General features: G+C 36.6%; 2 protein-coding genes and 1 pseudogene across 2 annotated transcripts; 1 reads left to right on the top strand and 2 right to left on the bottom strand.

Moving 5' to 3' along the window:
• The first annotated feature begins 204 nt into the window (after positions 1-204).
• SMIM10L1 (small integral membrane protein 10 like 1) lies at positions 205-3,884 on the top strand. The gene has a single exon (XM_066355602.1). It carries the CDS (start codon positions 627-629, stop codon positions 831-833), a length of 207 nt encoding a protein of 68 aa, XP_066211699.1. The 5' UTR covers positions 205-626; the 3' UTR covers positions 834-3,884.
• Positions 3,885-8,423: 4,539 nt separating this feature from the next.
• Positions 8,424-13,570, bottom strand: LOC136388349 (taste receptor type 2 member 42-like; annotated as a pseudogene).
• Positions 13,571-15,847: 2,277 nt separating this feature from the next.
• TAS2R42 (taste 2 receptor member 42) lies at positions 15,848-16,795 on the bottom strand. The gene has a single exon (XM_066361163.1). It carries the CDS (start codon positions 16,793-16,795, stop codon positions 15,848-15,850), a length of 948 nt encoding a protein of 315 aa, XP_066217260.1.
• Positions 16,796-21,942: the final 5,147 nt, after the last annotated feature.

Below are 21,942 nucleotides of genomic sequence, written 5' to 3'. Positions count from 1 at the left end.
CGCATGCCGGAGTCTGTCTGACTCCCTGCTTCCAACTTGGGGGGGGGGGGGGAGGGACACCAAAAAAACCCACAAAAAAACCTGCACTGATTTTATTATAACATTGTAAAATTATAAACTCATTGTAAACTATGTATATAATTATTTCTAGACATACAGGAAAAATTTGACTCCAGGGATACGTTTTAGAATACAAGAAAGTCCAAAGGGAGAATACAAATAGATATTTTTAACTCCCCATACCTTCTTAACATACTTATTTTCTTCTATCTCCTCTTTTAAGCTTAGTTTCATTTTAAAGTGAAAATTATATCTGTATGACTGCTCATACAGGCTCTATGAAGTAATGCATGCGGCACGTACACATAAACAACCATGCCGCGCCCACCACGCGTTAAACTCTGACTGCTAATGACCTGCGCAGACGCAGACCGGAAGGGGCGGGGCGCCCGCAGCGCCAGGCCCGGCAGTTCAGAGGAGACGCGGCAGACCAAGGCGCAAGAGGGAGCATCACCCGCTTAGTGCCTCCGCCCGTCGCCGTCCCGGCTATCGGTCGGGAGTCAGCCGGCCCAGCGGTGATCCTCGGCACCAAGCGCTGGGCGAACGGCGACACCGGGGCCACGGCCATGGCCATCGCGACTGTTCCGTTTTCCTTGGCCCTCGGAGTCTCCAGCCCGGCGGTAGCCCCCAGCTCGTACGGGGTATTCTGCAAGGGGCTCTCCCGCACCCTGCTCGCCTTCTTCGAGCTGGCCTGGCAGCTACGCATGAATTTCCCGTACTTCTACGTCGCGGGCTCTGTGATCCTCAACATCCGTTTGCAGGTACATTTTTAGAGCCGTGATTAACCTAACGGTCTCGGGCCAGCACAATGGCGGACTCCCAGGAGGCCTGGCGGCGGTGCAGAGTGAAAAAGGACCACTCAGTCTCGCGAGAGGACGTCGGCACCCTCCGCGGCTGCGCTCACCGCTCCGAGCCGAGTTCTCTCTCAGACGGGCTTTGATATTCCTGCTGTGGCTAGCTAGACAGAACGTTCAATATGTTACAGGAACTGTGAAGAATTTCATTAAGGCCCACAGCAGTGAAGAAGCTGTGCGTCCTTAAAACAAAATTAGAACGAACAGCAAGCATTAGGAAAAAGGAAGACTACTATATTTTTCAGGAAAAAATGTAAAATACAACAAGTTTATGGTTCGAATTAAAATAAGTCCTAAATTTCGGGAATATTGGATTGTATTGTAAGCAAAATATCGAATGAGGATGACCCTAAAGATCTTAAATATATGATGTGGAAGGCATATATTTTTCTTCGTGCCACAAAAGGAACAATGACAATCATCGATTTTCAGTGGGGAATAAAAACTACAGGGAAGAGCATCCTTCTAATACCAAACAATGTAAAATGCTGCAGGATTTTGAACAGAGCGTTGAAGTTTAAGGACTATTTCAGTGCCCCTGTGAGTAGCACGGTTCAAGACCTTGATGCCAAAGAAAAGGAAATCCAGTTATAATACAGAGCTTGACTATTTAATGAATAACATTTAAATGCTCAATTTACGTAAATGCTGTTGATGGTTTTTTTCTTTCAAGATAATTATGATTACAAAGTAAAATTAAAAATACAGTTTTCAATTGGGGATGTTGAAGGGAGGAGAAGGTAAATGGAATAGTTAGCTATATCTTTATTAAAGTAGGAAGTTGAAAGTTACAGTGTCATAGAGAGGGGGGAAAGACATTTTATTAGAGAATAGCTGTAAAGTTGCTAAAATATGGATGTAGCTTTATTAAACAGGGAGGAGAGAAGAGAACAGGAGGTCAATTAGCAGGGTCTAAAGATGGAGAGTCCAGTGGAATGTCTCAGAAAGAAAGACTGAGAATACTTGGTGTGTTCAAATACAGAATCAAGATTTGTAGCATTTCAGGGAGTCTGGAGATTAATTAGCAGTCTGCAGGTTTTTAAAAAATAAGAAAACAGCTGAGGCAATTATGAACCCCAGGGAAAATAAGTTGTTCAAGAACTACACTGCATAGCTCAACTGTGAATAATATTAGTCATAAAGTCGGTCATAATTATGTAAATACAATATGGATATAATATGATTAACATTGGGGGGTTGGAGAGGAGAGGTGTATGTAATGGGGGAGAAGCAGTCAATAAAAAAGCAGTATTGAAAATGTTATTCAAAAACTGGGCAATAAAAAATAGCTAAGAGTTAAAAGTGTGGTTGCAGAAAAAACATCAGGGATGGGTAGAAAAAAGGTGGAGGATTGCAGTTTTCCACTACCAATCTAACATGATTTTGAGTTTTCTTAACTATATTTACTTGCTTGATTAAAAATGAAATAAACTATTTTTAAGATTGTTCAGGAAATTGAAATGATCACCGCTGGCTAAGAGCCACCAGTAAAAGGATTGGGTTTTTAAATCAGGCAGACCTTTGTTAAGATGCAAACTATAATTTTGTGGCCTTGGGTGAGTCCATTAATCCTTCTAAGCCCCAGTTTCCTCAATTATTAAATGATGATCAAGTGTTCAGCTTAACCCATCAGTCTGAGAATTAAAAATAAGCCTGCTTTAGTGCTTGATATATGCACAATAAGTGGTGTTTGTTATAACAATATCTCAACATATGAAAAAACTTAAAACTCATGGGATGCCTGCTTTTCCAATGGAGATTTTCAGTCTTAAAGAAATGTAGGGTAGTAACCTGAGGGGGGTGAGAAAGAGCCTGCAAGGTTTTAGGTGAACATTGGAGCTGAAGAAGCAAGGTTTAAAACTATTAAATATTTGCAGTGTTCTATATTTCCACAAATTATGTTCAACAAACAAGTATACTCTAGGCATGCAAGATAAGCACCCCATCCAGCACCATGTCTGGATTTGGTAATTGTTCCTACCCTTTATTCCTTGTCTCCAGCGAAACTTGAGCACAGCCTCCTCTTTCTACTTACACTTTCTCCTGCCTTCCCACCCCTCCCCTGTAGTTACTCTGCCTGTGTTTTATGCCTAAATTTAGCTGTAACTTTTTCCATCAAATTTTCCCCAGATTCCTCAGACCAGATTAGAGAGTTCATTTTTTTGTTTGTTTTTTTGACTCCATCCAGGGCTGTGTTAATACCAATCTATGGCTTTCTCATAGGCTGCCTTATTGTTGTTGCCTAATTCATTAGTTATCAGGTTTCTTTAATATCAAGTAAGACAAATTGCTTTAATCTCTTCTTGGTAATTACATATGACTGTGATAGAGTGCAGAAACTAAGATACTTTAGTCTAAAATATAAATATAATTTGATGCAAATAGCGGGCATCCCTATTCTCTAGAAGCACTAATGTCTCAGTTTGTAACATAAAAGAATGTGATTGCCATTAACCCTGGAATGGTGAGATACAGAGATGCTCTGGGAGGCAATATGAATGTGTACCCTCTTCAACCTTTTCCCTTCAGATCAGTCTTTTGTTACACTGAAGAAACGAAGGCACTTTAGCAAACGTATTATTTATCATCTTTCAACTAGATTTGAGCACTGTGAGGGAAGATACTGTATTTTAAAGCCTGGAGTGTCAGCAAATATATAGTAGGAACTGAATGAAAGCCCCTTCATTTAACATTTATTCTTCAAAAAGGTGTGTATTTTTCTTTCCACATGATGCAACTCGATGCAGTTTTTCAGGGGAGGAAATAATATTTTTGCCCTGACTAAACCAGTTTGAATTTATGAGTAATTTTATTCCTCTTGGTATCCTTTCAGGCAACATCCATGAAGCCAAAGATTTTGTTTGTTCGTTGCTCTGTCCCAACCCTAGAGCATTGCCTAATATAAAGTACATAATAAATATTGTTGAATGAATGCCAAACTAGTGTAAATAAAGATATATTTGCCCTTGATATTAAGGTGATCTACTTTATTATGCATAAATTGAGCTTTTTCAGTCCACCATGAATATTGATTGGTCCAGAGAGTATTTAAGCATGGTAAAGCTAAGAGATAGTGTAGTTCTGGCCAAATAAACAAAACTTGTTGGCCCTGGCCAGTTGGCTCAATAGTAGAGTATTGGCCAGGTGTGTGGATGTCCTGGGTTCTATTCCCAGTCAGGGCACACAGGAGAAGCACCCATCTGCTTCTCCACCCTGCCCCTTCCCCCTCTATACACACACACACACACTCTCTCTCTCTTTCTCTCTCTTTCTTGCTCTCTTTCTCTTTCTCTCCTGCAGCCATGGCTCTGGGCGCTGAGGATGGATCCATGGCCTCCACCTCAGGTTCTAAAAAGAGCTTGGTTGCAGAGCAACAGCAATGCCCCAAATGGGCAGAGTATCGCCCCCTAGTGAGCTTGCTGGCTGGATCCTGGTTGGGGCACATGCAAGAGTATCTGCTTCCTTCCTCTCACTGAAATAAAAAATAAATTAAAAAAGCTTGTTTATGAGGTATGACTGATAATGATTGGGAATGGTGACAGAGTTGAACCATAAAAGAGAAATAGTGATTATAGTAACATATAACTTAAAGCTTAGGGAACAAGAATTTAAAATTGAGAGAACACATGTAATTATTTGGCTAAAAGAGCATATCACTATCAAGCATTTTTTAAACTTTATTGAGTTTTTAATACCAAGAACTATGAAAAGTTATTTATATTTAAATATAATTCCATATATATTCCATAATTCTCATGTGTACCCTGTGAGGAAAACATTTTTGTTACTAGTTTTCATACAAGGAAATGGACTTAGAGTTTAAGTAACTTCTCACACGGTCATAGTTACTTTCCAGACCACAGATAAGGAAATGGGGACTTAAAGAGGGTAACTTTTCACAAGGTCATAGTAACTGTCCAAACTGCAACTGAATCTCATTTATTCTTAAAGATACATTTGATCAGGGGTTCAATTTTTTTTTAATATTTAAGTAATTCTGAATAATCTTGTTTTCTCAAATTTTCAAACATTTTTTAAAAATATAATTATTGAGCGTTTTATGTATTAGAATATAAATATTTAATATGATTTGATGTGTAAGTTCAAGTTATTTTATACTCTGTTGCCTAAAGCCATTTGGCCTATTTATGGGAGAGGAAGGGAGGGGATAGAGGCAGGTGGGAAAGGACATTACCCCTAGGATGGAAAGGGCTAGTGAACAGGTAATCATGAATTTTGAAGCTATGCCCATCACTACCCTGAGGAGACCTAACTAACTTATTATTTTAATGGAGGCTTGTCCTGGTGGAGGAGCAACCATAGCCCTTGATAGAGTCAGAAAGAAAATAGGACCTACACATGGAGAAAGGAATTACCCATTAAAGGAATGGGAACGTAAGGTTTAGGAATGTAGAGACAAAAGGAGAGGGAGAGGGAAATTCTAATGCCAGAAACTTGGAAAGAAAGTTTCCATGCAAGTGGATCAAGAAAAGAACCCCTGTAATAACTATCAGAATCCCCATAGTTGGGTAGGATTGCGTCACATTGGTCTACTGCTTGGATTACCATTGGTGTGGAATTTCCTTGGCAATTTTTACAACAATTGATAGTTTATTGCCTAGCAGGATTACCACGGAGCCAGGTCATGAACCTTTGCAGTTGAAGTCAATGCCTCCTCACTCCCAAACCCCACAAATACAAATTTCAGCAATGCTCTTGGGACAACTGGAAAGCCAAAGAACATTCATGAGTGTCTATAACAAATGAAACTGGAATTCTTAGTAGTTTAATTGCAATACATCCGAGAGTACCCCTTTCACTTTCAAATAGAGCTGTTGTTTGTCAAGAGACTGTTTTAGCTTTGTCATTGATAGAAAGAAAACTTTGAGAGCATCTTAAACTGAAGTCAGAGAGGAATATAATTAATAGAAGCTTTAAAATTCAAAGGGCAGATTACCTCTACATGCAAGGATAAAGAAATTATTTTTAAAACTAAATCACTTAAACATGGGACTAAGAAGTAGAGGTACCAATATAAAAAAGCAATGACCATCATTTTTACAATAATTTGGTCTCAGAATAGGATACGGTTCTCTCCAGATTGTATGGGACTAGCTATAGATGCAATAGAAGGTTTTCTTGTGTCATGGTTAAGGTATCTAATAAAGGCTCTTTGGAAAGAGGAGGCACAGGGCTTAATCTCAAAATGCCAGTTTAGTAGAGAGAATGCAGTCAAGCAGTAGGGACTACTCAGCCTGTTACCCAGGCTTTATCTTTTAATAGCCTTTTTCTGTGCCACTGTTACCAGGAATAGACCTCTGCTTCTTTGAGCCTCATCTCTCCAAAGTTTAGTACACAAGAAGTGAGGCCTTACTTCTAATGAGATGTTTACTGCTAAATCCAACTCAGAAGAAACAAGGGTTTTACTTAGTTGTTTAAATATTTTTTTTTATCTTAGTCATTAAAGAAAAGTTTAGGAACATTAAAGTGTAAATCTAAAAACTAAAACTAAATATGCTTGCTTCTAATAAGTACAAGATAATCTTTAACTTTTTTCTGGAAGATACTATTTCTAAGCCAAACTATTCTTCACATCTGAACCTAAGGTATAGCCAGTATGATTAGAATTTCATATTTCTTTAATCATTAGGAGATCTTTTTATTTTTTCTTTCAGTTGAAATATAATTAACATACAGCACTGTATGTTTAAGGTATACAGCATAATGACTTGACTAAGTTTAGTTGACTTCTATATATAATCTCATATAGATGCCAAAAAATGTCCTTTTCCTTATGATGAAAACTTTTAGGATCCACTTTGTTAGAAACTTTCAAATATACCATAAAACAGTGTTAATTATATTTAATTATAATCATATTTAAATATAATATCATCTATATCAGTGGTAGTCAACCTGGTCCCTACTGCCCACTAGTGGGCATTCCAGCTTTCATGGTGGGTGGTAGTGGAGCAACCAAAGTATAAATGAAAAGATAGATTTAACTATAGTAAGTTGTTTTGTAAAGATTTATTCTGCCAAACTTAGCAAAAATCCGACATAAAGTACTTGGTAATAATCATTATTATATGCTTTAACTTGCTGTAACTCTGCTTTATAAATTTTATAAATCCCTACTTTATAAATCACCATTACTGTGGAACTGGTGGGCGGTTAGAAAATTTTACTACTGACAGAGATACAAAAATGGGCGGTAGGTATTGATATAAGAAGGTTGACTACCCCTGATGTATATTATATTCCCAGTACTTATTTATCTTAGGACTGACAGCTAATACATTTAGACCATCTTCATCCAATTCCCCCCACTCCCATGCAAGTAATTTCTTATATAGTGTCCAACATAATGAATACAGTTTAAAAACCTAAATCTATACGTAGGTCTGGATATACATGTCTCATCATCATCATTATCATCATAGATACATCAGAGCATCCTATAGCACAGTTCCATGAATACACTTTACAAGTCCTTAGGGTTTTTATATTCTTTCCAGCATCACACTTGACCCACTGCCCCACCAAAATTAATTTATAACCCACATATAGTCAACATTTATTTTCTCGATTGTTTTTGTTTTCCTCTACCACTGAAAAAGTATGGTGATTGTAACCGTAACAAAGATTTCTTCATTATTGATAGTTTTTTATGTTTACGATTATCATCTCTAAAATTACTATATTTTCAAACTGTTATATTCAAAGTTGTAATATTATTAGCAAGCACAATTTGACTACCTGCTGGCCTTCAGACTGTATACATTTTCAGCTACTTTGATTTCATTTCAACTGTTTTATAATGAAAGTCAACTCAGCACCCAAACATTTCTAAAACAAATATGTGAATTTTCTTATAAACTTTCCTCACTGTTTTTATCCCTGAGGAGTTGGTCGGTTTATCCTCTCTGACAAGGGACAGTAGTGTTTATACAATTTGTACGTGCACACAGACCCTACACAAAAATTCAGTGTCTAGGTATGATTTTGATCCTTGTAGAGTAGATATATAAGTGTTATTATGCACATAGCAATAATTTTCAATTTCCTTTTATAAATTCAGTAGATTTTATCTTATTCTGCAAAGATAGTATCTATTCTAGCATAAATTCCTTATAATAGTCTGCTTTCTTTGTTTTAAAAGTTATATCTGCTTTTATGAGATTATGTGTTTCTAGCATTTCTATTCCTTGATTTATTTTTAACTTAATATTGTAAAATACTTCACTTGCTCCAGCTTGGAAGGGATTTTTACTTCTAAAAACTCATGTAGTTTTTTCACATATAAATAAACATTCACAAGGGCATATAAAATTAATACATATATAATTAATATATATTTTCATATTGTCTCATGTTTTGTTATTAGCAAGTGTTATAATGACAATACTTGCTTTTTAAAACATGTTCAGTAGGTTGTTAGTTTATAGGTCATTCTAGGGAATGTTTGTTATGTACAGTACTATCTAAAAGAATCCAGTGAGACAGAAGTTAAAATGGATCTTCAATGTCTCCCCATTGGTTTAATTCTCTTGGAATATAAAAAGTTCTGGAAAAGTCTATGAACCTAAAACTTTCCACCTTTTTCGCGTGGCAATTAAGATGCCACAGTAGTGCCAAGGCAATTTGTCTCAGCTTCCTTTTTCCCAAAATTAGGATAAATGAGTGGCCCAAAGGAAAAATAATTGATGTTAACAGGGAAACCAAACTGGCTGTCTGTTTCTTCACTATGAGGAAACTCCAACCTGTTAGTAGGAGGAAAGAAACACAAAGTATGAAGAGGAGGAGGAAAGATGTCACCACTCTCATGGACCTTTTACAGACCTCTGTGCTGAAGTCCCTAGAGCTGGAATTCATCTGCAGATTCCTGGTATGTCTCATCTAGGAGAGAAGAAAAAGGAGCAGTGAAGTCAAGGACAGAAGAAACAGAAGTAGGTAAAATTAGAAACAATCAAGCTCTTACAACACAGTTTTACTTACAGGTAAAGACCATATTAAGTTTTCTTTATGTATTTTATAGTCATTCATCCAGAAATCACTGAGTGTATCTATTAACACAAAGTTGAAAATCAGGAAGAACAAAGACCCCAGTGGAAGCACGAATAGCACTTTGCTGATTATCTACCTCAGCCAGGCAAAGCAGGTTGGGAGAAATGGACTATCTTAAAGAAATAGGAAATGCTTAGACTGGTGGCAAACCAGGTAGGTGATTGGACAGTGTCCAAAGAATACCAGTAAATTTTGTTAGTTTATCAATGGCATATAGATGTGGCCACAACACCATTAGAAATGAATCAAAATAGTGTTATCCAAAGAAGAGTGATTCTGGAGAGAGTCAGGCTGGTAAGGATGCAGTCAGCTGATGAGAGTGACTCTTCACCCAGTCAATGCAGTTAACTAAGCCCAGGAACCCATCTCTCAACTTTCCAGTTATTGCAGCTATCAGAAAAGTATTTCCAGTTATTGCAGCTATCAGAAAAGTATTTCCAGTTATTGCAGCTATCAGAAAAGTATTCTAAGTTAAACATGGCATTTCTATAGAAAGTATCCAGAGAGCTAATATTATCTTTCACTGATTTCTTTGCTGTCAAAATGTAGAATAATACTCAATTTGATACTTTTTACTTTTATGCTAAAAATGCTCCAAAAAACTCAGGTACTGTCTCACTTATCCTCTGAAGGATTTCTCTTTTATTCCAGCCGTAGGTCTGAACTATGAGCAAGGAGATCCAGTCTCACAGGTCTTACTGAGAAACATTAACATTACTTTTAATCAGCTACTTCTTTCCAAATTAAACAGTAAATGTGCCCACTCATCATTGGCACTGGCAGCAGTTTTCCACTTGTGAGGACATCCAGAAGAGTGGTGTCAGGTAAGCAAGCATGCAGATAGGAGACATTCCTTTACACTGATTTGTACTTTCCTTTGCAGTTGAAACTCAGCACTACTTGGATTCAAGTTTCTTAATTTTAATAGCTTTCTCTAAAAATAATCTCTATTATACAGGCATTATTTGTTAATTTCACATAATAAAATCCATATTTTAGACACTATTACAGATTAAATAAGTGTAATAAGTGGAAGCAACATAAAGCAGCTCACAGAGTGGTGGGAAAAGCAACATTAGATGAATTATTACTATTTCATGTGACAAAAATTTGCCCACAAACTTTTGCAAAACATGTAAGTGGAAATTAGGGCCCAGGAAGAGAAAAGTGGAATCACTCAAGTGGTCAGTGGTCTAGATTACCCAGGATTTTCTAAATGGGGAACTCCGTGGGTTGGAGCGACCTAGTTTCTTATCTAAGTGTTTTACTAGAAGCTGTGTCATACAGTTGGCAATCAAAAGCTTAATGTCAGGCATTTACACCACATAACCTTAACCACTACATAACCATGGCAACCATGAAAGCTTCTGGAGGGAAGGGTCCATTTTGTTGTTGACTACTGATCTATATCCAATTCCTAGAACAGGGAGGGCTTGGCAAATACTATGTCCTTGATTGTTTGTTTGTTTTGAGAGAGAGAGAGAGAGAGATGACAGAATGGGAGAGAAATGAGAAGCATCAACTCATAGTTGTGGCACCTTAATTGTTCATTGATTGCTTTCTCATATATGCCTTGACTGGGAGGCTCCAGCCAAGCCAGCGACCTTGGGCTCAAGCCAGCAACCATGGGGTCATGGCTATGATCCCACACTCAACCTAGTGATCCTGTGCTCAAGACAGATGAGCCCACACTCAAAACAAAAATTAAGTTAAATTAAAAAAGCGGGTAACCTCAGGGTTTCAAACCTGGGTCCTCAGCATCCCAGGCTGACTCTCTATCCACTGTGGCACCATCTGGTCAGTTCCTCAATAACTATTTGTTGAAGGAATGAGTGCTAACTTAGTTGATAATTCTATTGGGAACACAGAAAAAGAGAAAATAAGACTTGACTGTGAAACTAGTATAAATGCAAGAAAAGAAAGCAACTCTTTAAAACTAGAGAAAATTTACAACTTATATAATATATGAACTCATGAATGATTACTGAAATAACCAACACTGCTCTCTAATCCTTGTAGTTCTGGTCTAGCACCCAGGATGTGGAGGCCTTTATACTTTTCCTCATGAAAGAGAACTACTTTCAAGCCCAGGGAGTTGGAGAGGGGTAGGATACTTTAGATTTCATGACAGTGGGGCAAGGAGGCCCTAGAGATCTCTGATGTTTTTATAAATGCTCTGAAATGGTATAGAAGATTATTGAAGAAGACAACTCCACTGGTAGGCATGTTTTAGCAGTTGACAAAAGCCAGATAGCAACAAGTCAGCCAAGAGATGCTTAGTCATTAAAGAATACTTGAGTTCATAGTGACATTAAAGAAGCAACCCAATCTAAAGCATGTAAGGACAAGTTTAAAAATCACAAGCACCGTACACTATGAGAATTAAATTCAAAGTCCAGGGTAAGAATCACATTTTTTAATTTTTACAGTAACTACAGACCTGTCTCAGCTCCTGGGTTGCACTGTCTTTACATGCTTCATTCTTAAAATGGTTGTGTTATATATTTATCATGAAAAAGTGTTATTGTATATATAAATATAAGGTAGATTGTTACAAAATGTTTGGACAGGTAACAATTAAGTTTATGTATATGTTATAGTGAAAGTCCAAAATAATTAGTCTAGACCTATAAGGGCCAGAATTAAAATCAGAAAATTTGTGAACATTGATTTGATCAGTAAAAGAATGTTATTTCCTCCAAGGAATAGTGAGAAAATACATACAGAAGTCTTCTTTGACCTGTTTCCTCCCTGTATCTATGACATCTCCAGTGAAATAACATGCATGAGCTTTTCTATTTGACTTTTTCTATTGTCTTTCCCCTTCCCAAGCCGACATTTATAGATCTCCCAGTACTCACAGAGAAGCCAGCAACACATGCTCCCCTAGCTGTGATGATCCATCTGATCCTATAAATAGCAAGCTTTTCTATTTATCTGCCAGCAAAGAAGTAGGCTTCTATTTCTTTTTGAACCACAACGTGGAACTTCCATACATTGAACTTAGCAATAACTCCTTTGATAATCACTAAATTGAAGTACTGGTCTTTGTGTTTATTTAGGTAAGAGAGACACTTACTGTTTCTTTGGCTGTACCCCAGCCCCAAAACAAGAATTAGCTGGAGTCAGGGCCATAGTTCGAAGGGACAGAGATTTCATCTTTCACAAATGGAAGATATTTGCCTGGCTTAATCACTGCTATCCCTGAACATCCTTTCATATTTCATTGTAGATTTTTGTTTCATCTAGCATACTCTTTTAATTTTCAAAACAGGGAGCTCCTTTTTTTCCCCCTCAAAATCTTTAGAGGGAAAGCATATCCCCACTGGCTCTTCCTCATGACAAACCCAAGACAGGGCCAGTCCAACTTACTAACACCAACCTCCACACTGACAAGCATTAGAATTTCATGCTCAAAATAAGAATGGTTTGGTATTTATTTGGTCTTCAAAGTCTGCATCTGTATTGCTATTTTTTTAAGAAGGAAAATTTGAAAATCTATAGTCTGTGATATGGGATTTGGTATACAAAAAGACAAAAAAGTTTGCCTCTATCTGTTCCTCAAATTCATTAAACTTTTCAGATCAATTTGTTCTCGTGAAGGGTGGTCCTGAATAGGACATAGATTACTCTAAACAACATATCCACTGACTTGAATGACAGAATTGAGAATGATTGTGTGATGATGCAAATACCCCTTACAGGGTTTCCTTGGCTCAGAGGAGATGGGGTCTAATCAAGATCTTGCCAAGGAGAAGCCACCTACAAATTGATAGCAGGTAAGTCACCTGAGACATTGAAGAAAATGTCATGTCTCTTCTGAGAGATCAGTATAAGTATGTGTTTCTATCTGATATATACAATCACTAGGGTTCAAGAAAATGTGCCTTGCTATATGCTTGATCTATGTCTTATCTGATGCCTTCAGCACTAGACCTATGGATCAGAGATACAACTGTTTCATCAGTAGTAATGAGCTATTTGTTTCTCTCCTATAAATCACTTGTGTGGACAAATGGAAACAAACAGTGGATTATACCCAGATTCTTAAAATGAACATTTATTTGGTGAGTGATAGAGGGTAGTTAACAAGAAATCAATGATAATATCTTTCTTCCCCCAACTCTTTGGTCCCAGAGTGGGATATAGTCATGTCAGTCTTTCCTCCAGTCTTTATTCTCCAGGTTGTATTGGACTGGCAATGCATGTGTTGGGAGTAGCTTTTCTTGAATTGTGGCTTGGCTGCTGTTGGGTCCTCCACAAAGGCTCTTGTTATGGAGAAAGTGTAGGTGCAGAACTTGATCTCAGGTGCCATTCATTTATGCAGATTACAGTACATCAATTGCAATAAGCCCAGCCTGTGACTTAGTCTTCTCTTATTAGTCCATCACTATACTTTTTTGTCAGAAATAAAGCCCTGTAATAAGTATGGATTTACTCCTAGTTTCAAAGTAACTTATTTATCCCAAAAGCCTACTTAACAGAAAGAAGGGTTACTTGTAAGTTGGCTCAATTACTCTATCTAGCTTACCTGCTAAAAATTTTATAGCAAGGCATATCTTCTTGAACCCTATCAGATAGAAACCCATACTTATACTGATCTCTCAAAAGAGACATTACATTTTCTTCAATGTCTCAGGTGACTTACCTGCTATATTTAGAAATGTTTAGTTAAACATTAAAGATATTTTTGGTTATCATCTTATAAAGAGTACAAGATTATCCTTAAGTCATTTACATGAAAGAATATTTAGCGAACTGAGTATATGAATCGAAATGTATTTGGCTTGATTTGTATATTATCTTCTACCAGGTCAAGATCAATCCAGTGGTAATCTTTGGTAAAACACTAAGTGGTGTCCAAAATAATATATGTACCTTTTATTTTTTAAATATAAATTATTTAGTAATTTATAATTTACTAAACTTTAGTTGCTCAATTAACTTTTTTATCAACATTTTTTTTTTGACAGAGACAGAGAGAGGGATAGATAAGGACAGACAGAAAGGAAGAGAGATGAGAAGAAAGGGAGAGAGATGAGAAGCATCAATTCTTCATTGTGGCTCCTTAAGTCTCCTTAGATGTTCATTGATTGATTTCCCATATGTGCCTTGACCAGGGGGCTACAGCAAAACGAGTGACCCCTTGCTCAAGCCAGCAACCTTTGGGCTCAAGCCAGCGACCATGGGGTCATGTCTATGATCCCACGCTCAAGCCATTGACCCCATGCTCAAGCTGATGAGCCCTGGCAACCTCGGGGTTTTGAACCTGAGACATCCGCATCCCAGTCCGCTGCTCTATCCACTGCTCCACCGCCTGGTCAGGCTTTTTTATCAACATTTTATACATCTTCTACATAGTCAAGTTTATAATTCATCTTGATTTCTAAAGAACTACATGCTTCTTCCCTCACATATGAGTTGAAATTATGTGCATCTCTTGCATATAAAATTAAATAGAAATTCTTTCTTATCATTAAAACTATTATCAACATCAGTATTGTTATTGATACACAGAAGTACCACATAACCTAGAGGTGCTTGCAGTTTAGTTTATTAAATATGGTGTAGGAGGATGGGGAAATGTTCATTCTAACATCATTTCCTGCTCCAAGGAGCAGCCCTAGAGCAGTATCCTTGCCAATGGCTCCATTAGTATTAATTTACAACCTACATATTTATCACTATTTAATTACAGCTTTTTCTTTGTTTACTCTAACACAATTTAAAGACCATATCAAAGTTAAACCATAAAAAAGAATTCATTTTTAAAGAATTGCATTATTTATACATGTATATCATCTATACAATATTATAATCCATACAATCATATTTAAAATTCTGTAGTACACTTTCTCATCCTTAACCTTATTTACAATGTGAATTTAGAGTATTAAAAACATCACTGTATATACTTATGCATATCCAAAATGTACGTTGTGGTTTTGTTATAAATTTTACTTCCAATGCCTTCCCTATTGACCTGTGTCTATTTGTTTCTTAAAAACTCTAGTGATCAGGTTACAACAAAATGTATATGCACAGACACAAACATAATCTTAAAGTATAGTTATGATGTTTTTATAGTAAATATGAGTGCGATTTTGAATTGAATAATTCTTTTATATAACTTTAAGTCTTTTATATAACATGGTAGAGATATCAATTTCTGCCACTCTGAAAATGTAAATTGCATATCTTGGAATTTAGCAAAATTAATAAATGCCTAGATACATCAAAAATATTTATGATGGTAGTTTCATAATAATAATCTTCAAATTAAGATTAGCATTATAAGTATATATTTCCAGTTTCTACTTAAAGATCATTTCATTTGGCACTACAAATATTATTCTTAAACATCTCATTCCCTTGCATCATGAAGTCCTTTCAAGAATGCAATGCTTCTATATTTGATAAAAAAAAAAACCTTTAAGCTATGAGGTCATGTTTTTCCCATCTCTGACTTTAGTTGCTCAATTAACTTTTTTATCAACATTTTATACATCTTCTACATAGTCAAGTTTATCATTTTTCTTGATTTCTAAATAACTACATGCTTCTTTCCTCCCATATGAGTTGAATTATGCATCTCTAGCATATAAAATTAAATAATTTAGATTCTCTTTTAAAATAATATTGGAGATTTAAAAATATTGGTAACCAATGTTTTAAACAAAAGTTATTACTTTTAAAATTATTTTGGCTGGCTATGTGTGAATAATCATCAAAAGCAACCTATGCTAGGGGAAATTTTAATTATGCTTAACAATAGGAATCCAGTAGGAAAAAAAAACCTGTAGAAGCGAAAATTGATCCTCAAAGTCTCTCATTAAGTTATTATATTTGAAAAGACTTTGGAAAGTCTACCTGTAAAGCTGGAACAGATTTTTCCTTCTCAAGGAGATTTCAAGGTGTTGCAGTACCTTCAAGGCAGTCTTTCTTAACTTGCTGTTTCCCAGAAGCAAAAGAAACGGGTGGCCTGAGGGAAAGATGTATACCGCTAACAAGACAAATTTGACAAACCTGTTTTTTGCAAATATAAAAAGTATCCAATTTGCCACTTGTGTGGAAAAAAAATGAACTGTGAAGAGGAAGAGGAAGCACATCACCATTTTTATGGCCCTTTTATGGGCTACTGTGTTGAAGTCTATTGAGCCCATGCAGTTGAGCTGCAAATTTCTGGTATGTCTTACCAAGGACAGAAATAAAAGGAGCAATGAGGTCAGAGACAGAACAGTAGGAAACAAATAGTTCAAGCTAAGAAGAAGCATGGTTTCAAAATACAGAGTTTTCCTTTCATCTGCATATAAAGTCCAATTACGTTTGTCTTGTAAATGGAAACTCAAAAAGTAATCATTAAAGGTTTCTAATAATAGTAAGTCAAAAATCAAAAAGAACAAAGAAAATACAAGAATCACAAGAACCACTCTGTTTATCCTCCATTTCAGCCAGAAGAAAAGGGGATGGGAGAAGTGAGCTATCTTAAAGAGGTAGAAAATGCTTAGGCAGGCAGCAAGCCAATTAATCAAGTGATTAGTTATTCTCCAAAGTAAAGTGGTAGGTTTTGCTAGATTATAAGAGGAATCTAAGTGTATAGGTAGTACCACTGAAAGTGATTGCAGCAGTGAAGCCAACAAATGGCTGATTCTGGAGATAGCCAAGCAAGTGAAGATGAAGTTGGCTAAAGAGATGTTTTGGTTCTTGACACATTCATAGCAGTTTACCAGTTCAATGAACACATTCCCCAGCACTCCAATTATGAATTCTGCTATTGACAGTATCAGAAAGATTATATCCAATCCAGAAAGCATTTCCACAGGAAAAAAAATCCAACTTTCTGATACTACATCTCAGAGACAAAATTATAATCAAACTGTTGCAAAATAGCATCCACTTCTAATACTTCTCTTCATTGCTTATTTTTTGCAATTTCAGTCTTAAATTGAACTTCTTGCTGTTGGATACAGTCCATATACTTTCTTAAAAATGTTTTTATTTCTTTGAAAGAGCTGCTAATTTCCAAACCAAACGCTTTGAGTGTCCGTCTGTCATTGGCACAGATGAAAATTTTTCACTCATGGCAATGATTAAAAGGTTAAAGTCAAATATGTTAGCATGCAAATATTGGTCAGATTCTTTTTCATTGATTTGTATTTTACTCCTCAGCTGAAATACTGGACTATTTGGATCCAAATATTTCAGTTGTTTTTCAAAAAAAGCTCTAGAGATCATCTAAATAATTTAGTTATTATTCAATAAATATAAATTGTAAGTGCCTGCTCTGCATGGAAACTTTTTTCTAATGCAATATAGGTTACTACAGAAACAAACAAATAAAAAAACAAAGTATTAATAAATCTATAAAATAGTGAAAACACAGAAAGATACCATGACCACAGAAAAGATAATTACAACATTATTATCAAGGAGAGAGAGGGAGATGATATTCAACTTGGATTTTGAAGTTACTTGGAATTTCATGAGGAAACTGGCAAGTCATATTTTGGATTCATCATATAATATACAAAAACACACCAAAACCCAAACGACTTTTCTGAAATGAAAGGCTTCTGATAATTGACTGTAATTTCAATCTCAGTGTTCCTCAGGTATCTCAGAGTAACATCTTCACAACTCGGCATTCCCCAGTTTTGCTCTTTACCATTGTACTTGCTGTTCCTTTGGGGCAGCGGCATAATGCTGTCAATTTACCCTTAACAGACAGAAAATAGGTAAAAAGTCATTTCAGATAAAATAAGGAAACAGCAAACAAAAGTATCTGTTCTACATTCTAGGAACAATGATTTTTACAAAAGCCATTAATAAACTCAGAGCTATAGACTTTCAGTCCTGGTATGTCAGCAACTGTCTACTGTTAGTATTAAGAATTTAAGTGTTGCCAAGTAACATCCAAAAAAGATGAATGAAATAATAAAATAAAATAAAAACTTGGTCTTTTTCAATGTTTCTGTCACACTCCTCAATTAAATTCTATTAATTAATGTTTTAAAGTGTATATTTCAAGAACAATTATGTGTAATGAACTATTGGTAAATTGTTTCATATTAACAAAAGTATTTTAATTTAGGACAAATATTTGAAATTATAAGAAGAAAATAAAAATGGAAGGAAGGGAGGGAGGAAATTTTTAGAGCCAGCTGAATGAAATAAAGAAGTTTGGTAGTGTTTTGGAGAAGGGAATGAGAGCTTTGACTACATTAATGTTTAGAGGTGGAGAGAAATCTATGGCTATGAGGAGCGTTCAGGAGGCAGAGGCAGTAAGGCTTAGTTGAGGGCTATAAGAATGAAGAGAAGCCAGCAATGGCATTGAGGCTTCTTTTGCACCTTGGATGCATGAAGTACTATAACCTGAGGGACTCACAGGAGAGAGAGTAGGTTTAGAAGCCCAGGGGTAGGAGAGAGAAGAATAGTTGAAAAGTGGTCAGTTCTGTTTTGAACATTTTGAAAAGTCTGTAAATCATCTGAGTGAAAAGATGGATTAGGCACTTGGGTATTTTTTATTATATGACAGAAAAGGACTTTGAGCTATAAGCCAAGCACATAGTTGATTCTATAAGAGGTGATGAGCCCTAAGGGCTCTGAAGAACATCAGCAAATGGAGAAACCAAAGAAAACACTAAAAAGCAGTCAGATGGAGGATGGAAACCAAGAAATGAGGGTTTTGAAGCAACCAAGAGCAAGGAGTGGTACAAAGAGAAAGTAATCAATACTTACTGATACTAATAAAAGGGCACTTACAAGTAAGTATAAGGAGGCTCTTCATTACCATAGCAAGAATAGTTAACTAAATAGAAGCTAAACTGCCTTAGATTACATAGTCAATAAGACACCAATAATGATGCATTAGAAAACCAATTAATGTAATAATACATTAACATATTAACAGATTAAATGAAAAGAAGTCTGATACAATTCTACGTCTATTCATAATAAATGTTCTTATCAAACTGAAAATGTAATGAAATATTCCTTTTCCTGAAAAAAAAAGTTGTCTACAAAAACCTAGTGGAAATACTACACTTATCAATGATATATTGAAATTATTACCCCTGAGTTTGGGGAAAGTAAGCCATAAACATCCTATGACATTTATTTTTTGGATGTTTTCACTAACACATACAGTAAGGCAAGGAAATGATGTAGAAGATATAAAATTGTAAAGCATAAAAAAAAACTGTCATTATTCACAGATTATGATTAAGATTAGAAAATCCAAAAGTATTTTTAATACATTAAAATATTATTTAGCAAGATTTCTACATGCAAAGTAAATGTACATAATCTGTTTCATTTCTTAAAATGAAATGTTCTTTTAAAATATGAAATTAATATAACCTCAACAAATATTGACTATTTAAGTCACACACAGAGAAAGTATGCAAAACATTTATAGAAAATATTTAAAAGTCTGAAATGGCTTTAGCATTTTTTAGTTATATGACTGTTATATGACAGGTTGGGAACCTATGGCTCGCGAGCCAGATGTGGCTCTTTTTTTTGTTTGTTTGTTTGTATTTTTCCGAAGCTGGAAACGGGGAGGCAGTCAGACAGACTCCCGCATGCACCCGACCAGGATCCACCCGGCATGCCCACCAAGGGGCAATGCTCTGCCCATCTTGGGGCATCACTCTGCCGCAATCAGAGCCATTCTAGCGCCTGAGGCAGAGGCCACAGATCCATCCTCAGTGCCCCGGCAATTTGCTCCAATGGAGCCTTGGCTGCAGGAGGGGAAGAGAGAGACAGAGAGGAAGGAGAGGGGGAGGGGTGGAGAAGCAGATGGACTCTTCTCCTGTGTGCCCTGGCCGGGAATCAAACCCAGGACTCCTGCATGCCAGGCTGACGCTCTACCACTGAGCCAACCGGCCAGGGCCAGATGTGGCTCTTTTGATGGCTGCATCTGGCTCACAGACAAATCTCTAATAAAAATGTAATAACATTAAAAATATAAAACATTCTCATGGTTTTTTTTGTTTGTTTGTTTGTTTGTATTTTTCTGAAGCTGGAAATGGGGAGAGACAGTCAGACAGACTCCCGCATGCGCCCGACCGGGATCCACTCGGCACGCCCACCAGGGGCGATGCTCTGCCCACCAGGGGGCGATGCTCTGCCCCTCCAGGGCGTCACTCTGCTGCGACCAGAGCCACTCTAGCGCCTGGGGCTGAGGCCAAGGAGCCATCCCCAGCGCCCGGGCCATCTTTGCTCCAGTGGAGCCTCGGCTGCGGGAGGGGAAGAGAGAGACAGAGAGGAAGGAGGGGGCGGTGGAGAAGCAAATGGGCGCTTCTCCTATGTGCCCTGGCTGGGAATCGAACCCGGGTCCCCCGCACGCCAGGCCAATGCTCTACCGCTGAGCCAACTGGCCAGGGCCCATTCTCATGTATTATAATCCATTCATTTCCTACTGCTCATGTTCATGGTTGTGGGTGGCTGGAGCCAATCACAGCTGTCCTCCAGGACAACACCAAATTTTTATTGGATAATGCATAACATACACGGGTCATTGTATGGCTTTCATGGAAATTACATTTTAAAATATGTGGCATTCATGGCTCTCTCAGCCAAAATGGTTCCCAACCCCTATTATATGACTAATTATAGGATTTGTTTGTTAATATGTTACATACTGGATATAATAGAGCCCTCTAGATTTTTTAAAAAATTTAAACCATTATTGAATACATTTTTCCATTTTAGGTATGTTATCCAAAGACATTAAATTCTCGAACTGTGTTGTTGAATATACTAAATTTTTCTACTTGATATCTAAATCATGGATTTGTCTCAAGTCTAAAAGCAACCACTTCTAACATATTGGCCATCCTTATCTCCATGAATACCAGCCCTGTTCTTTTCACCTAGTCCAGCCACTTGGGGGTTTTTTTTGGGGGGGGGGGAGTTTTGGGGGGGGTTGTTTTGTGTTTTGTTTTGTTTTTTGCCATGGCTATCTGCTCCAATTTTCCATGTGAGGAAATAGATGACAAGATAGTTTCTTATTTGCTAATATGCAAATACAGACTGATATTCTATCACTCTTTTTGCATTTTCTTTGCCTAACAAAGTAATGTCTGTATCTTCAGCTGTGGAAGATAAAGCTAGAATTTGAAGACTGTAAATTTTAGAAGTCAACCTAAATATATCTTTATCCAAGTATGAGAGAAAAATATTGATCAGAAGATGGTCCAGTATAAGAACAAAGTCCATGTCATGCCCTATCATCTGCCATTAAACAGAGTTATTTCACCATTTACAAATGTACCTAATTGCACCAATCTACTGTTCTGAATCTCCATTTTGTCCACAAGTATCAGGAGCATCTATATCTGAAGATTACTGGAGTCAAGGTATAAAAATGCACACTACTGTCTCATCTGTAAATTTAAGAACTGAACCACAAAGGAAATGTAGTTTCCCAGAACTTGCAATTCTTATGTTAGCATAGAGAATATTTGTAACTAGCATCACCACTAAGTGCAAAGGTTGCCGGTTCGATCCCCAGTCAAGGCACAACATACAGGAATGGATAGATGTTTGTGTCACTCTCTCACTTGCTCCCTCTCCTTTCCTCTCTCACTGAAATCAATAAATTTTAGAAAAAGAATTTTTAAAAAGGAGAATATTTGTACTATTAGAGTGGTTCTTGTCAAGATTTAAAGTAGTAACTGATATGTATGTCCACTTGTCCAGGTATGTCTTTTTTAAATACTGGAATGATTTTAAAAGTGAGCCAGGAAATTAGTTAAGAAGAACTCAGACAATATCTGGTACAGAAATTATAAACAGTTTTAGTCACATATTTTACTAGTTGTAAAAAATAATCATAACAAACATAAAATAATAGGTAGCATTTCTAGAACTCAGTTACTATATGTGGGTAAAATGATTTATTTACATTTATGCACATATTTACCTAATAACACATGTAAGAATATTTATGTATTGT

The sequence above is a fragment of the Saccopteryx leptura genome, chromosome 1 (assembly GCF_036850995.1).
Source record: "Saccopteryx leptura isolate mSacLep1 chromosome 1, mSacLep1_pri_phased_curated, whole genome shotgun sequence".
Lineage (NCBI taxonomy): Eukaryota > Metazoa > Chordata > Mammalia > Chiroptera > Emballonuridae > Saccopteryx > Saccopteryx leptura.
The sequence above is the reverse complement of the archived record's forward strand: the minus strand, read 5'-3'. Positions and strand labels throughout refer to the sequence as shown.

What these genes read in the sequence shown, in the direction of transcription:
- SMIM10L1 (XM_066355602.1), top strand. Translation starts at nt 627, where the DNA reads ATGGCCATCGCGACTGTTCCGTTTTCCTTGGCCCTCGGAGTCTCCAGC.
- TAS2R42 (XM_066361163.1), bottom strand. Translation starts at nt 16,795, where the DNA reads ATGCTTTCTGGATTGGATATAATCTTTCTGATACTGTCAATAGCAGAA.